This window comes from Colletotrichum chrysophilum (assembly GCF_026319265.1).
Source record: "Colletotrichum chrysophilum strain AFK26 chromosome Unknown scaffold_177, whole genome shotgun sequence".
NCBI lineage: Eukaryota > Fungi > Ascomycota > Sordariomycetes > Glomerellales > Glomerellaceae > Colletotrichum > Colletotrichum chrysophilum.
Genome location: NW_026517464.1, coordinates 26,555 through 44,780, shown reverse-complemented (window position 1 = coordinate 44,780; position 18,226 = coordinate 26,555). Strand labels below are relative to the sequence as shown.

Below are 18,226 nucleotides of genomic sequence, written 5' to 3'. Positions count from 1 at the left end.
TGTGTGTGTGTGTGTGTGTGATTGTCAAGTTGGTGGTAGTGGTGGGGGGAGACGCGATTTGTTGGGTTGATGCGGGATGGAATGGGTGCAACGAATGCAAGTTTCCCATGCATGTTCTGTACGGAGCCATAGACTAGGAAGGTATGGCAGGGAGGAAAGACGAGGCGGAGGAGGAGGGCGAACGAGGGTCTGGCCATCTGCCGTGACGATGCAGCTTTGGCAGCGGTAGTTTGGAACTGATTGAGCACTGCAACTACCAACACCACCACCACCACAAGATTAATTATGTAGCCCTTTGGCATGTATGTCACTGCCGAGCGTCACGTCTTGCAATCTCAGTGCCGTCGATAGCGTCCCGTAGTGCGAAGAGCCCTTTTGAATCTCACGACGCTTGGCAATTGTTGTGCGGAAAGTGCGAGCGGTGATGAGGCATTCACGAATGATTTGGAAAGGGGCAAAGGTGCAGAAGGCTTTGGACGACAAGTCTTGAATGATGCTGTTTTTTTTTGGATCCGGCGCGTCACAATATGCGTCCGTACCGCGTTAAAATAGACAAAAATTGGTGCCACGCCTTTTCCCATGGCAAACATACGATTCCCCCCGTCCATCCATCCCGTCCTTCCGCCTTCCTGTAATCCCCTCACTTCCTTTCCGCCCTTCGTCCTCGTCCCGCCCGTCTTCCCTGGCAGTTGTGCACTGCATGTGTCCCTTTTTACAAAGTTTTTCTTTTTGCCCCAAATGTCATAATCCATCAAGTCGTGTCCAGCGGTGCCGCCTTTTGCCACGGCCCCCCGCCTTTTTTTTTAATAAAAAATAACAATAAGCGGTAGTGATGTGTGTGTGTCGGGGATGGGTGGTGGTAATAATAATAATAACCCTGGACAGTTGTGTCTCTGTCCCTGCGCGCGTCCAAGAGACGCACGCCGCGCCAAATGCCATGATATATAGGCCATGAATAACCGAGGAAGAGAAAAAAGAGGTGGTGACAGACGGACTAAGAAAAAGAGCGAGAGTGGTTGCTGATTGTTGCCAGCGGGGCAGGTTGCTTTTTGGTGAGGTCGATGTTTCGATGATGGATCGACGCTTGGTCTATGCGAGAGAGACAAGGAGAGAAAAAATGAAGTTTCCTTGGTACACCCCTTCCGGTATATGCCAACAAAGTCTATAGTGAATCACGGCATTGGTCAAAACAAAAAGGCGCCGAAATATGTCGAGAAACAGGAGGAATAAAAAGCAGGTGATGTGCGCCGCCTGTTTGTGACCCAAAACCGTGTCGCTTCGCCGAGTATGATGTGTGTATGTGTATGTGTGTAGGAGAGGTGTCAAGAAAATGGGCATGGTGTTTGGGCTTTAGATCCGGCCGCCGGAGTAAACTGGCGGGAAAAGTGCGTACTGCCCGGGAGGTGGCGGGGTGCTCAAGCTGGTGGTGCGGGCACGTTGGCGCCGGTGCTGTTTGACGGCCTCCTTCGCCGACATGGCCTGGCTGCCCTCCGAGACTGCGCGCATGTCACCGGTAGAGTGAGACGTTGTGAGTACCTCCTCGGTCTCGGGCAACGGCGTCATGGTCGACTTGCGTGTCTTGGGCGACTCCAGACTGGGGAGGTCGTCGACGCTGACCGAACGAGAGTGGTCGATGCCTTCGGCCTTGGGGTTCCATCCCTCAAACGTTGTGCTCCCGGTGTATCTTGTCAGAGCAGTCCAGGTCGAGTTCGTCGAGGTGTGTCGGGCTTCCGTCAAGCTCGTCTGACCCGACGAGTTGCTGCCGGTGGTGGAAGTGCTGGCCCGGTCTCTAGCGAACAAACCTGGGGTTTCGAGCGTCATCGCGGGCTCGCCGTCGAACGAGAAGTGACTGTGGTGTTGCCTGTATTCTGCCTCCGTCTCCGCCATCATCTGCTGGCGAAAGTCGCTGGGAATCAGGAGGGATGGCGACAGGTGGAAACCGTGAGACTCCTTGAAGCTCGAGGCATGCGAAGCAGTTCTGACGTGCAAGTGAGACTGGCCGCGGTAGTTCGTCTCCATCCTGGGGTGAGAGAAGTTGGACCGCACTGGTAAAGCCGGAATCGTCGGCGTGATAGCCTCGTGGCCGTTTGCCGTAGAAGTAGGGCTTGACGGGCTGAGTGCCGGGATGTCCAACTGGGCCGTTGATGCCGGCTTCAAACCAGCTGACAGCGGCGCCACAAACACGTCTTCATTGAGAGGGGTCTGAACAACTTCCTCCCGGACCACGTCCAAGGATGGCCGATCCCAGGCGTAGTCGCAATCGGCCTCGGCCTCATGCTCGTAACAGTAGTCGATATCGTCCTCCCAACTGGCTCGATGGAGAGCATCGAGATCCTCATCCTCCTCCATGACCTCCTTCAAAGCATCCTGTACGCCGAACATGTCGAAGCCGCCCAAAGTGTCCGATGCACCGCTTGGCGGTCGTTGGGAGTCGTCACATTGGGTTTGTGCGAGTTGACGCAGAACAGGCACGGACTGGCTTCCTCTCAGCGACGAGTTGGTGCTGAAAAGGCTGGCGCGGGATCTTCGGCCAGAAGCATGAGCCTCATCCTCCTCCGGGACGTCAGGCAAAGCCATCTCGTATGAAAAGTTTGAACTAGCGGTCAGGGGCCACGCAGCATCATCGGGTGTGGTGATCGCGTGTGAGAATCGCGGATCCACATACGCTTCCCCATCAACAATGCCGTGAGGGAAATATCCATGAGCGGTTGCTGGGGGCTCGGCCAGGTCGATGGGAGCCTGAAGGCTGGATGATTGGAGGCTGCCACTGGTTGATGGTCGCTCTTGGGGATCAACATCTTCCATGGCATTCAGAATGTCATGTTTGACTCCGATACGGCTTGAATGCCTTGGCGGGGGGATAGGGGGTGCTGGCATGTCAGACAAGATGAACTCCTCATCGATGGGCGACCTGGGAGGACGCGGCGGCGCTGGACGAGGTGGGCTAGTGCGGAGTTGTTCCTGAGATCGGGTATGCTTGATCATCTTCCGGGGCGCTGAGGTTGGTCCTGCTTGCCGGGGGATGACTGGTGGGCGGTTTAGGAAGAGCTCTGCATGAGTCTCGCCCGCGAGAGCGTCGTCCTGAGGCATGTTCAATGTCTCGGATGAGAAGTTGGCAAAGTGCAAGTCTTCGACGTCGATTCCTTTCAAAGTACCGGTAGTCGGGCGTTGGCCAGCACGGATGGCCGAGAATTCGGAGACCATCTCGGCACGGCTGCCCCGTTGAAGGTCCGGGAGATGGTCACGGTTGGTGTGAGTGACATGTTGAAAATTGTAAGGGCCTGAAATCTGCAGCTTCTTGCCCAAAGCCGGGTCTTCTGCTATTTGATCTTGTCTTAGAGTCTGTCGACGACCGAAGATGGACGGGATGAGGTGATTCTTGTTTGCCGAGGGCGGACCATCCAGGACGAGCTCACCAGAATACAAAGAACTTCCAGAGGAGTTGCTGCTGCTTTCGCGCTTCATCTTGGCTCTGCGGTTGAAGATCGTCTTGCCAAAGAGCTGAACGCTCTCGGGTCTGTCTCGGGATGGCATGCTGCTTGAAGTGGACCGGCCAGAAGACTTTCTAGACAAAGTGATGGTTTCCAAGGTGTGTTCCCAAGAGGGACGGCGTTCCGAGGTAATTGAGCGCAGCGAGGACGACGAGCCGGAGGACGTGGTGGCGTTGCTCTTGTGCTTGTCCAAGGCTGAGGTCCTCTTCATCTGCTTGCTCAAGGCACGAATCCTCTCCGGCGATGGCGGTCCATCAAGAGCGGGTTCAAAGAAATCTGGCGGAATGTTGTGGGAGTTGTGTTGAGCAGAAAGAGAAGGGAGGGGAACTTGGTTGTCGATGGAGGTTGGCAATGGCGCATCTTTGTTACTGACGCTCCCTCTGTCTTTCCTCCGGGTAGGCTTGTAAGCCGAGTAATACGGCAGTGGAGCGGTAGCCCACATCTTGTTTTCGTCTCAATGCAGAGGGCGACGTCAAGCTAGGCGTGCCCCCTCTCAAGGGATCCCCTTCTTCTCCAGCGTGTTCTGAACAAGCCCAAGCAAGTCGAGGCCCGTTCCCTGATGATAGTTCCTGGTGCTTCCTGGTGTTTACTTCTTTTTTATATGGGCCGGGGATATAAATCTCGCGTGTTTGGTTCCCGTGCGAGCGAGGTTGCTGTGTGTTATAAGGTGTGTGTAAGAGGAGTCGGATGCGGGCGGGCGTGGTATTGGGAGTGAGTGCGAGAGCGAACGTGCGTGCGCTGAGAAGGAAAAGTTTGAGAGAGTGAAGCGCGCGCAACATCAACCAGCAACCAGCATCAGTCGTCCGGCTTCCTTTTGTTCGGCCTAAGAGAGCGACGGATGACAGAAAACCACCCAAACTGTGGGGGATGCGCCTGGGACTGGTAATATATTTAAGATGGTGCTGTTTTCAATGCGTAGGAGCCGGGGGTTGGGATCCGAACATTGGGATCCGTCAACCTGTGATTTCTTTGGCGAGGAACCAGACGAGACCCAAAGCCAGAGAGGCCAGAGGGCAAGCAGCAAGAGAATGAGCGAGAGAGGCACACACTGGGAGCCGGGGGAGGGATGTCAGCGCCCCGTTACCACCCTGCCCTGTACTTGCAGAGCCTAGTCCCAGAATGCAACGCCGCAGCAAACCCCCGTCCGTCCCCTCTTCAAGGATATTCGACAAGGATGTGGACAGGGGATGGAGGGATCTGGCTGCGAGAGGTGCTGCTGGGGTGTGGTGTGTGTGGTTGTCCAGGGTGCCTTGTTACGAGCATTGAGGGGGCTTGTCGTTCGATGTGCGTGTGGATTAGGAGACGGGGCATAAGTCTTGCCGTCTCTCTCTCTCTCTCACACCCATTCATGAAGCTAGCAAAGCATGAAGCACTCGCACCAAGCTCCGTACCGATTGTGCAGTAGTCAAGCAAGCAAGATGCAAGCAGTCGCAGTATTGGTTGCGGCAGCAGCATCTCCAGCCAATACAGCCGTCTGCTGGAGCAATAGCAACGACGCGAGGTTGACAACGGAATGCCGGACGCAGCGCGGCTATACTGGCTGAACCGTCCGTCAAGGACCTGGGGGATGCTGGCCGAGAAGGAAAGGGAAAAAAAAAAAAAAAAAAAGGGACATGATTATCCCTCCTCATGGGATGTTGCAGCTTGCACCCTGCAGAGTGGTCAATACATCCAGTACTGCGTAGTTGTTGTCGGCGCCGCATCCTGTCGCGTGCGCGGGTCAAATGGATGAATGTGTAAATGGGTTGGTAATGGCAATATCGGCCCCAACACGGCATAGTTGCTACACTTCGGCAACCCTGAACCAACCCATCGAGATGCGCGCGCTCGTTGGTATCTTTAGAAGCTCATCTACTATGTAGACGGACGGCGAGCTTTCCGGCCAGGGTTGGAAGATATACATAGAGTCATAGAGAACACTAAGTAATAGAACGGACGGACTACAGAGGCAATGAGGTTCCGCCAGCATGGTTAGCTAATATCCCGGTGCCGGCTGTCTCTCTGCTGAATGTGGAGGTGTAATAACATGGGCGAAGCCTTATGGGCGAATGAATGGATCAAGCCTGGTTCCTAATGGACGACACGGCCAGATGAGAGCTGGAACGCAGCGTGAAGAGCGAAATGAGATTTGACGCACTTGACCTTTTGCATACGCGAAGTGTGTGCTGCGAAATGGCTTCAAATTTGGGCGTGTCGGGACAGATCCCAACACAAAACCCATCATGCACTGTGCGCCACGCTCGCTCGTGTCGATTCGATGGCGCCGATTTGCCGTGTCGGCGTTAGCCGCTAATGTCGTGTATTGGAGCTCGTCTGTACTCACAGCCTGCCGCCGAGGTGCCGGTAAGAGCATTCGCATCGCTCACCCTCTGCTCTGTCTGCTCTGCTTGGCTTGTACCTTCGTCTCTCTGCCTTACCTAAACAGGAGCCCGAGGGGCTGAGAGGTCGATCAGTGATGGATGGAGTCAAAAGAGTGGACGACCCAGACGATTGACGAGAGTTTCTAATTGCAGCACGCCCTGATGCTGGCCTGACAGTCGCGGTCCACCGCGCGCATGGCGTCCAGACCAAACATCGAGGCCTTCTCGTATGGAGGGGATCGACCACCATTCGTATCGTCGCTGTTGTCGTGTTCAACATGACGCGGTCATTTTGCTTCTTGCTGCTGGCTCGGCTTCTCTCTTTTTTCTTTCTTCAACATCGGACCTGTGGCATCTTCCGCCAGCAGGAACTTGTGTGCCTAGCCCCTGAAAGCTGAAGCTAGCGGGTGATGGCAGGTTGTCTTACAATTGACGTCGCTGCCAGGTGGCAGTTACAAGGAGGCGGTAATTCTGGAAAAGCAAAGTTGACACGAAAATGGCTGGAGACTCGGAAACCAGGGCCAAGGAGGCCGCTCTCATATGCGGTAATACCAATATCTCTCTACAAGGCCTTCAAAGAAAGGGAATGCCGAGTCCGTGTGCCTGGACACGCCGTGGTCGACTGTTTGCGCCTGTGGGAGACAGACAAACAGGGTAGCTCTAGGCTTACCGGCCGGAAGCCATAGTCTGCTTGATGTTGGTTGCACAAGCTGCTCGCATGTTTGTGGTGAGATGGTGGGAATGAATGATGGCCAATTTTGGCCAGCAGACTTCGGCCATTCTTTGATTCGTATTTGTGACTTCAAGTCTTGCAGGTTGCAAGCATGCAAACTGGATGCGCCATGGATGCAGGCACTCCTGATGGTAGCAAGTCACCACGCAAGCAGGTCCTCCAATTTGTCAGGAACTGTTCGTGCTCAGTCAGGACATGACGAAAACTCTGAGCAGAATCGTCCGAACACTGCCAAACAACTCGGGTGACCCGCTGGGATGGTCGAATAAGGTTCCTGAGTCGGGATCCGCGTGCTGCCCAGAGCTTCAATTGAATTGACTTGCCGTTTCAACCCTTGTACATTTCATGGTTCTGACACTCCCGTCAGTGCCTTTCCGCTCTACTCAATGTATCCCCAACAATCAACCCTCTTCATCTGAAGTTTTGACACCCGATATGACTTTAATGCTTGGACCAACCGTTTCTGCCGTCGATTGAGGTAGATCTCGTGGTGCTAAACGGCGCACGTGATGGACGCTTTACTTGTCCAGATGATAAATGCGAGACGCATCGTCGGCAAGCATGCTAAAGCCGATGGACCTGAGTGATGCTGCTGGGCCTGGCAAGATTGCCGAGGATCTCAGCCAACCAAGTGAGCTGCTAACGAATGGTGTAGGGCGCGGTGGTTGTTGTGCGTGGCGGCGGGCCAGACTCGGGTTCGTATAAATGCAGATATGATGTGAGAGATGCATGCAACAGTTCCACAGAGGACCAGCCGGCGATGTCATTTCGCAGAGTCAAAGCCCCAAACATCGTCATGTCCCCTAATCAGTTGGTTTTCGGAGCTCGCGATGGCTCATCTGTTTGGCTTGTTTGACGATTCCCAAAGAGTGCTGAACGAGGCCAGATCCAGATTTGTGACAGATCATGATCGACAACCTCCCAGAGGGCTGTGACCCCAGCTGGAAAGCTTTTCTCAGTGCCAGGAACACTGAAGAGGCGGGCAGGGTTGGTTCTCTAGCGTGGGCTCGAGGGACAGGGACCACGCAACTGTGGGCTTAGCAGGTTGCCGGCCGTATGGTATTGCTTCTTTGGACGCAAAAGAAGCTGTCCTTGGTGGCTGTTGCGAGGCGCCGAAAGCTACCGCTGCCGCTGCCGCTGCCGCGCATCGTCATCCGGCATCCGCCAGGGCAGGCGGGCGACGGAGCGACTGATGTTTTACGGCCACATGCAGAGAGAACATCCGCCGGTGCCTCTGGAAGCGAAGCGGTCAAGGCCTTGACGGAGCCAGCCCCCCGGCAGGGAGAGTCAATGTCGTACAACGCAGTGTCTCAAGTTCGAGACCTGCGGACTACGGTGCGGTTCGGTGCGGTGCTGCGATGCGGCGGGCGGTGGCCTGGCCGTTACCGTCAAGCGTGCGGAAGTAAGTGTAACGGGGGCTTCTGAGACAACCCAATTATCCGGCCTAGGTTGAGACAATGGCCGTTGGCACCGCAGCACGTTCAGCAACGGCGACGGTGAGGGTGAGGGTGGGCGCTAATGGGGGATGCCATGTTCCGCGTAGGTGCCCGGAAAGCCGATACCCTAGCTCCAGATCCACGATTGATTGGCAATGCAAGGCGCAGGAGGGCAAACTCGACTCACGAGCCCGCTTTCACCGTCTGCCCTGTCGATATTTGTCGGTCGTTCGGTTCTGGAATTCCCCGTGAGACCCTGCTCTTGCCAGGAGTTCAAACGCCGCCGCCAGCCAAGCCAGGAGGCCGATGCTGGGCTGTCCATCCACAGTTTACTTAGTGTTGGTACAATCAGTCCACAGTCCAGCACGACCACACACTGCCCACGAAATTTGGAACAGGCCCAAGAACGGCCCCAGCCTGGGGCTTGTCAAACAACCAGCCACGTTTGGCCCGTGGGGGACCGGAGGTACTGGGCTGGTTGGTGGTGGGATCGAGAGCGGGAGCAATACCCAGATAGCGATAGCGATAGCAGCAGCCTAGGCATGGTGTGTCCTATCACGAGGGTGTTGTGCTCCGCGCGGGCTCCATCGGCCTAGATAGTAAGGTGAATATCGTTTGGTCTTTTTGTCGATAGCGACATACGTGATTCGAGATGGGCAGCGGCCCATGACGGCAGTGGGGTGTTTGACTGAACCTGGTATCCTGCCTGCACCCGGAGAGGGAAGATGTGCAGAGGCCGACAGGAGACAGAAGAGCATCAGCACAAGGCGGGTTGGTGAGCTGACCGTCGCATGGTTATGCCGTATTCTTGGCGAGGGTTGGTTGAGCTGGGTCGAATCGCGACTTCATCCCGAGATGCTGTGCAGTGGGAAAGTACGCACAAATCCAGCAACCCGGACCCGAGCAGCTAAGCAGCAGCGTAGAGGGCGATTCCCAAGTCCGTAGGTAGGGCGCCGCATGGCATCCCGGCGGGCGTGTTTCCCAGAGAACTGAAGCGCGAGAGCAGGATGCCGAGCCTCGGGGAAGCTGAGCTTTGGAGCAGCTTGGAAGTTGGGGGAGGTGGGCGTGGATGTGGACGTGGACGTGGACTGTGTGCGTGGACAGGGACGGGACCAGACTGGGGGACCCTCTGTTTCCTCTCCAGTTCTCGTGTCTTTTCCCTCCCTCCCCCATCGCGGATGGTGGGCATGTGTCCGCCGGTCGGTCCCTGGGCAAGGCAAGCTGGCCAGGAGGCTCGACCGGCATTGGCTACCAAGGAACAGGATGGATGTTCGGAAGTGCGTCTTTTTTTGTCCTCGGTGTCTTGCTGCTAGGACTCGAGAGAAAGATGCGGAGGAGTGGATGTGAAGTGCAAATGCGAGTCTTGAGTCTTGACTCCTGTCGGGAGCGCACTAGTGTAGAGAAATGGAGGAAGGTTCATTGTACCGCGCAAGGTAAGGTAGGTACGGTAGGTACAGGTGCACCTTCTGTGCCTGTGCCTGGCAGTCCATGGCACCTGCATCATTCAATGCATGGCCGCCCAGGGATCCATTCCACATCCAGCGGCCCCAACGCACAGACGGTGACGGAGCTGGAGCCGTTTTGTTCAGTTCCAAGTTCCCACTGGCGCGTCCCACAGGGGCGGGACGCCAGCCTATTCGCTGAAAATCAGTGGCCAACCCGACGGCTCGAATTCTCTTTGCGAACCAGTCCTGCCAGTGCAGACGCACGGCACCGAGAGAGAGGAGACATCGGCGGAGGCCGCGGGTGTGGTACGTAAGGTAATAAGCCCAAGGGCAGCAGCACCTATGTCTCTGCGCCGCCATGCCTCATGGATCATGAACCACGCAGCACTCATCGACGGCTCGCTCTCCGCCGAGGTTATAGTGCACTTATTACTGCCTACCCAGACGAGTATGAGGCCAGGTATCTTACCTTGCCTTAGCTTACCTTACCTTACCTAGGTACCTTACGTAGGCAGGTAGCCAGAAAGGCTTTATGTGAGCTTTGGTAGAGGTAAATGTCAGCACCACCAGCACCGCGGAGACATACAGCATCCGTATTTGCACGGATCCCAAAGTCGCATCTGCATCTGCGTCTGCGTCTGCATCTCCATCTCCATCGGCATCGGCAAACTTCCTTGTCTCCTTCCTACTCTGCCACCAAGGTAGCCAGCACAACCCGGGCAATCGACTTACGCAGCATGTAAGCCAGGTACTCATACGAACAGTACATTTCCAGCAAGGAAACCGGCAACAGATACGGGTGTATGTACGCACGTAGCGAGGCGGGCAGTCCCAGTCAGCCATGCTCCATACGCCCAGTCCCAGGCGGAGGGCTGCGGACACGGCGCCGTGCAGCGGCGGCGCGGCAGAGCAAAAGCAAGCGTCAAGCGCCAAGCGAAGGCCGTCTGCAGGGGCAGTGGATATGGGCTGGAGAAGCAAGCCGTGGCCCCCTCCCCTCTACACTACTCTGTCCCTCAGAGGTGTGAAGGCTTTCTTTCCAATTGGGCTCCCGAATTCCGTCTTCTGGGTTCTCGCCGGTGGTTCCTGCACCCGAGATGGAGCTATGCTGCCGGGCCAGTGAGAAAGAAAGTTTGCCCCCCTTTTTTGATAATATATTTTTTGATTGACTTTTTCTCAATTCCATATACGCAACCAAGGCAGCTCTGGGTTACGTAGGCGCCGACGTCGACTCAGCACAAAGTGTGAGGCGTAGCTTGAGGAGGGCCCGACGGGACGGAGTCTAGTGTGAGGTACCTTAGGTATGGACCTCGAGTAGGCCCGGGAAACAGGAGAGAGGTTCTCCGTCGAAAGGCAGAAGAAAAGAAAAACGAAAGGAACAAAAAGAAAGGAACGGGATCCTGGTCGTCACGACGTAGCATCTGTATCCGCAGACGCAGAACGAATGGCCGGGTAAGAGAAACCCAGGGTTCCGGGAAAAGTGTATTGCTAGGAACGAGGCGTGTTGAATTGGGTTAATCTGAAAAACGTGCTGTTGATGGCGCATTGTCGTGTTGATGCTCAATCAGTTTCCAATATCCCCATAGGCACAGGGCAATTAGGCATTGATTTACATTGGCTGCCGCTCTGGGGAATTGACTCTGTGATTTGACAGACGGAACCGGCGGGGATTTTCTCTGAGAAACGAGATGAACTTTTCCAAATTGCTGGAAGGGATGCGAGGCGAAGAGGTGGTGTGTGCGTCAATGCAATCAACTGTCAAAATCCAATTACTCCGTCTTCCTTGCTTGTCTTGTGATTGTCTTGCAGAGAGGGGTCCTTGAGTCTTTTTTTCTTCCTTTTCTCCGTCTTGTCGTTATGGAACCTGAGGTGGGATAACAACCTACCTAGGTAACAAGCAAAGGACTTCGAAGCGGCAAGTCAAGGCTTGTCGAGCAGCTTACTAGGCTGGATTTAATTACCTCAAGTTGCGGACTCTGTGTGTGACATGAAGAGCTTCCAAGGTACATACCTACCTTCCTACCTACCTACCTAAGCTCTACCAAGTAACCCCTTCGCCGTAAGTGGCAGGCAGGCTTAGGCAATCCCGCCAGCCCACTGTAACGGCTGGGAACATCCGTCCCTCTTACTTAGTGATGCAATACTGCGTAAGGTAAGGTACGAATACAGACTGTGAAGGGATCCATGATGGGATATCGCGGGCACAAGGCACGATCAAGGAAGGCACAGCGGGCGGTCTCAAAGGCTCCATCTCCAGGTTCAACCGTTGGGGCCCACCCCGAGCTCGCCCTAGCGCCGGCTCCACCTGCAGCACCCCGAGTTTGGCCCAGTTACAACGCGACACTGTGCGCAAGAAACCCGTGGACAGCCCTGAGGCCCCTGGCATCTTGTCCCACTTGGTACGTCCAGGGTCCAGCCAATCCACAGCACCCACTGCCACAGGGGACTTGCTGCAAAGGCAGGGCAAAGCAGCAATCCAATGCATCACTAACAATTTTTCGATGCTGCAAAACCACCAGGGCAACCCGCATGTACTTTGCCCTGGGCTTTCCTCCGCTGCCCGTCCACACTTCGATTCCATGTCAAAGTATGCTCGCCTTGCGCACACACACAAGTCATGAATCTCCAGCTAACAGTAAAGCTAGCCCCGAGGGGAACACCTACGACAAGGTAGAAGAGCAGACAACAGCCCCAACAGCTACGCCGTGGAGATGACGGCCGGGTTCGCCAGGTGAGGTGGAGTGCCGTTGCGGTAAGCCGCCGATTCATCACGTCGAGCTAGAGTCTAGACCTCGGGATTGTCGCCTAGGCCCCAGAAGTTCGACCTGGACTGTGACTGTCACGGACAACATTGAACTCTCGGTTCTGGGGCTGCGAGCACGAGTAAGGCAGGGCTGCTGGTCAATGACTTGAGTGACAGGAACTTACGCCAAAAACAGAAGGCCAGTATCGCGTTCCCAGGTTTCTATATCTGAGAGTCAGTCCACCCAACACAACCTACCCAAACCGAACCATACCTTACCTTGCCTTAGTCCAGGTATTCCTGGGAGAAAAACACTGCGGGAGAGCAAACCCAAAGTACATAGAGCATGAAGAGCCCGTTGCCCCAGACCAAACACAACCGCATCCTTCTGACGGGCCACGGCCCCGGCCAGAGAGCTCCCCTCGACCCTGACGGGAGCTTGTGCCCTGCCTGTCTCCGAGGCTCTCGCTCTGCCGTTGGTGCCCTTCCTCGCGGCATCTGTGGTACTATCCATCTCACCCAAAACACCACTGTAGACGTCCATCGACGCCTCCTGCTGACCCCTCCAATTGGATACATCCTGTTGCGTGAGTGGGCAGCTACTATGCGATTCAATGCACTGTGAGCAAGCCCGCAGCTCAGGGAACGGGACAGTGACACCGGCCCTTGTCGGCGTTGCACCCATTGGCCGTCAAGCATGTTCTGCAGGACACGGCGCCCTTTCCCGCCCCTCCAGCACCAGCTTACCTTGTCTTCCATCCATCCCACACATCCCAAGCTACCTATCGAGCCGAGCTTGCTTGTGCTCGCCTTGTGTGTGTGATGTCCCTCGGCCAGCTCTGTCTCGCATCGTGTTGCTTTGTTTCTTCGCTTTAGTTTCTTGTGGCAAATCTGTTTTACCTCTAACCGGTGCAGACAGTAAGCTTAACTACCCTAGGCATTACATGGCCGATAATAAACACCACTTGCATCATAAGCGAGTTGGACGTTTGAGCTTCTTGCGTCTCGGGCTACAACCCTCGAGTTGCTGGACATGGCATGTCGATGTCGAGTTGCAACAGAAACGATGCGAGTTGAAGAATCTCTTAAGACAAGGTACTTCACCTAAGATATGGAAAGCAGACCCGACGGCTCGCTTACCAGACAGATCTCTGAGGGACGGCCGGCCTGCCCGCCTACCAACCTGCCCTGCCTACCTAAGGTAAGATACCTTACCTCACCTTACCGAAGGCTTCAGGAAGGTGTCAGAGCTCAACGTCTTGAACATACCTACCTACCTATGGATGCCTATCGCAGCCCATCGCGCTGTGCCCGGGCTAGAGGGGGAGGATCCAGCCACCTGTAACCGACATGAATGCTTTGCCTTGCCTTGCCTTGTGTCCCCATCACCATCAGCCACCGCCATTGTCTCCTCGTTTCTCCCCTCTGCTGCCTCCGTACACACGCACCCAAGAGCCAAGTGCATGCGGCCAGGAGATTAGATGCTGTTGTTGGAGGGTCGCTTCCTAAGCCAGTCAAGCGCTGCAGTTCTTCATCAAACTGCACATAAATGGATGAGGCGAGGCTCTCAACGCAGCTTACGGACGACTGGTGGTGGACGGACGGCTTGCTGCACATGCTGGGCGTAGGCAGGTAGGTATGGCTGGCCAGACCACGCGAGGTCGGTGCAACAACACGCTCGACTTCGTACGCGCCTCCCGTCCATCTCTCTCCGGATACGTACGAGTGTGCCTGTTGGGACCGGGGAAGAGGGCTAACCTGCGGGATCCCACTTGGCGACTGCAACGCCGTCATTTCCAGAACGTCAGCCCTGGGAGCCTACACCTCATCCGGCATCATCTCTGTGCGCCCTTCAATCGGCGTGGCGCTTCGACGATTGTTCGCTGGCGGCGTCATCGTACGCGAGGACCAGGCCGCGTCCGGTCAGCGTGCCGTCGGCGGCCGCGTTTTGGGACCACTCGGCGTCGTTCAACAACCGGGTTCCACAAAGATCAACACCTCCTGTCTGACTGCATGACTGAGCCGAACCACACCGGGATGGAGCAGGAACGGGTACTCGTACTACGCACGAATTGTTCTGGCAAGATCCTTCTAGAAAAAGGTCCCGAGAGAAAGGGAAAAAGGCCGAGCAAGAAAAAGAAAGAGTGAACACAGTTTGGGGTGGGAGAAAATTCTACAGAGTTCCCGCCACGGCTTATGCGGGAGGCCGAGACACCTCGGGGTCTCCCAGCGAGAACCAGCAACCGGGACGGAGAAACCCTGTGTTGGACTGATCTGTTGCTGCAAGTTGCGCGAAATCTGGAAAAGTGCGCTTCGCCCATTGTACCTTGACCGCGGAGAAGGATGAATATCCTGGGGAACTTCGTTGAAATGCATGGTCGGCTGCAGCCTTTCGCCATTCTTGTTGACAGGCTCTGTTCCTAGAAGACGAAATGCCTCCAAGGGTGATTTAGTCACTTGTCTTTTTTTTACCCCCTTCACGGCTACCCTGGACTCTGGAGACCTGGAGAAGGGCGACTGGCCTTTTTTTCCCGCCCGCCGTCCGCCATGCCTAATTGGAGGCATCAATTGACCATCAATTGACTGACGCCAGTAACAGCGTTGCGTTGGTTGAGATTAGCCGGGGTTTCAATCAACGGTCGGCGTCGCTCTTCTACCTAGCCTGGACAGACGTATGGATCGTCCATGATGCCAACCTCACTCGCCCTAGCACACCCATGGCTTATGTTTCCCAGGATATGGAATCGAACGTCTGTGGTGCCGTCTCGGTCTCGACACTGGACAGGTCTTTGCAGCTGAGGGTCCTGGGACCGGAGGATGCGCCGAGATACATGGCCCTGTGGGCAATTCCACCGCGAGGCGTCGTGTATCTCGTGGGACTTGCATAGGCGAGTGACAGATTCGTAAGTCGGTGTGACGGTCCAACTGCTAGCTGCGTGCAGCCAGGCCCCTGGAAATGGCGCTGATCGGCTCTGCGAGCCTGCAAGGTCCCGCGAAACTCACATGGGAGCCCAAGAGAAAGCCAGATGGCCTGTTTTGGTGGCCATGTCGATGCTAACTGCAAAGGGGCAATTCTTCTTGCTGATCGCCGGTGGTGCTGCGGTCTCGAGCTTGTCCAAGAAAAGAAAGAGCCCTTAGGCTTGTTGCAAGTTGGACGTTGGAAGCACATCACCACCAACAACAACCAACAAAAACGACAACATGTGGGCCAAGTGCCACACCCAGTCAACTACGTACATCCAGGGTGATGCTGGCTGGGACGTCCTCTGATATCGGTCCTGTCTGCTGTCAAACTGACAGGAAGCTTGGACGCCCGACCTTCGTTTTTCCATCCCAATCTCTTCAAAGGACCTAGACCCCCAACGTATCTCGCCGACATCACGCCACCATCACCAGCTCCCGCCTCAACCATTCTGCAACAGCGTCCATCTGGATTACACAACCTTGACAAACCGCCTCTCCCTCACACACCCATGGTGTTGATATTATTGTTGGCTCTATAACATGGCCTGGGGAAGTGGCATCGCAGCCAGCATCTTACCGGTGCCTGGTGACATTGATCGAGAGTTTCAACCATGTTGCGCCAACGCATCTGGCAAGGAAAATCCCGACAACTGGAGAACGACGCTGCCGTTGGCTGCTCAGGAACCGTCTGCAGTCCCGATGTCTTCGTCCCGACTACTATGAGTAAAACTAGTGCCCAGTACCGTCGTGAGCCAGTGCACACTTACATACACACACACACAACACACCAGCAGGCCGCAGCCATGCTGGCTGACAGCAAGATCTGCTTCCAGAATCGGACCGCTGTTTCACGTATTTTGCCTAGTTGGGCACCGCGAGACGTCACCGACACCGACGACAGCGCGGCCCTCTCCAGGAAGAGGCCAGCGGCAACGTAGCATCGCGGCTTTAGTGGTGTTCCCTGTCAGAAAAGACACGGCGTCGCTTTGACCCGGTGTTCTGCCCGCAGCTTTGGGAAACAGCGCATCTGCAATACGTCTTGATCTATTATAGCGCGCCTTCTATGGTTGCTTCACTTCCTTCGCAGTGTCTGTCGTTCCCGTTCCCCATTCCCGCCGCCTTCCCGTCGCGCTGGAGTTTCATCACCTCGGCGGAGGGCGGAGACTCGATTTTCTCGTGTTTCGCGACGGGACATTGATATACCGGCTTCTTAAGAGCGTAAATGATGGAGAAGAATCCATGCAAGGCGTGTAAGCGATGCAACGCCGGGGACCAACATGAATCTTTTTTCCCTTCTGCCCTTCTCTGCCCTTCCATGTCTGCTCTTCTTCTTCAACCGGTCTCCGGGTCGGCGACACTCGAAACGAACCGGGCATGACCATGCGGTCACCCGGGAGTTCCCCCGGGGGCGCGGCCTCAAGATTCCAAAACATCCCAAGACCGTCTCCAAGTGCCGGGCCCATTGCCCAAGCCGGGCTGAACCCAGATGCGGTTTGTAAATTCTCGACAGCCATCGCGACTGGCGCGTAACGTGTGTGGCCCCATTTTGGCCTGTCAAGGTTTGCTTCCCGGCGCTCGGACGGTAGTGATCAGCACACAGATTTGAAGGGGCAGCAACACGTACCTTGGTTGGAGAACAAAGACGGAAGGGGAACAAAAACAAAGTCACTTCTGCCGCGCTCAGACTCGGACGTCGATCCCTACTCTACAGTAGCGCCTTACTGAGTACTTGGGCACCACCGCGTCAGTCGAACAGTCTCTCGGTGGGACCATGGAAAAGAAAAGGGACGAAATTCAGACGCTGGTCGAACCAGCCTCTGCTATTCTCGTCGTCCCCGTTCGTTATCGGCGAGGCTGTCCCTTCATGACACACAACGCCTTCGTGCTCGGAAAGCCTAGGCGCTCCGACTCCACTAACGGCAACGGCGCCGTTTCCGTTGGCGTTCCGACGAACGAGACGCGCCAGCGGCGGAGGCGACAACGATAGACGTGAGCCCATCTCCCTTGTACGTTACAGGCAACGGGAGATGGGCGGGTGTGGCTTGCAGTCCTCGTCGTGATATCTGACATGGCATAGAGGCTAGAGTATCATCCCCCATGCGACCCAGGCTCGACTAGATATCGCGACGAGATCTGACCCATATTGCTGACAGCTCCGGCCATCGGCCGTGCGCTTCCGGCCCGCCTGGGCGAATGGCATTTGTCCCGATGGAGAGTGCTTCTTGTTACCCAGGCCATCATCGCCCATCACCTCCGTGGCCTCACAGACGATAGGAACGTGACGAGCGTGCCTTCGCGCCGTTCGTTGGGGGCGCGAGAGGCGCTGGCAGAGCCCGCCCGTGTCAACGTTCTTGCTGCAACTGCCGGCGTCCGTCACTGGGGTAAACGCAGACTATTGGAGTGAGCAGGCGGGTGGGAAGTCATGCTCTCATGCCCCCCCTGCTGTGTGATCGTCCAAGTTCGGCGAAATTGTTGGTGATCGTCAGCCCCATTCGGAGGATTGATTTTTTTTCTGGCGCGGGAGAAGCCGGGCTACTACCATATGAGTGCAGTCGAACTGGGGGGCTTTGAATGTGCTTTCGTACGAACACCTCGTGTTTGCTTCACGATGCAGCTTGCCTTAAACCCACCAGTCGGGGATGTTCTCGTGGACAGGGACCGTCAACCGCTTTACGCGCCTTAGCTGGTCCCAGTGGGTTGGCTGCGCCGTTGTTCACGATTCTCAACGTTCCTTGTCCACTTAGTCTCGCTCGAATTGCCTCAAACTAGACCCCCTTTTCCCCCTTTCACTTTAGGAGCGCTTCTTGCCTTCCTTGACCCTGGAAGTAGAAGACACTCTTGGGACGAGGAAGACGAGGACGAGGAGGACTTGCTCCTATCGTTTTGGACGACAACCCGTCGCAAGTTTGTTGAATCACGTAGGGCACGTACCTAGTGCCAGTCCGCTTCTCCAACGTGGAGGCTAGGCAGCTGTTGTCTCAAAGTCAAAATCGACCGCCATCTTGGACAGCCGCCACCTCGCTGTGTCTGTTTGCCCGGTCGCGTGTTTGCCTTCTT

General features: G+C 55.8%; 1 protein-coding gene across 1 annotated transcript; it reads right to left on the bottom strand.

The window, feature by feature from the left end:
• Positions 1-1,350: 1,350 nt before the first annotated feature.
• COL26b_012479 (uncharacterized protein) lies at positions 1,351-3,534 on the bottom strand (the record flags this gene model as incomplete). The annotated part of the gene is made up of 1 exon (XM_053185122.1): positions 1,351-3,534. The coding sequence occupies one exon, from the start codon at positions 3,532-3,534 to the stop codon at positions 1,351-1,353; it is 2,184 nt and encodes a 727-aa protein (XP_053030933.1).
• Between the last annotated feature and the right edge of the window lie 14,692 nt (positions 3,535-18,226).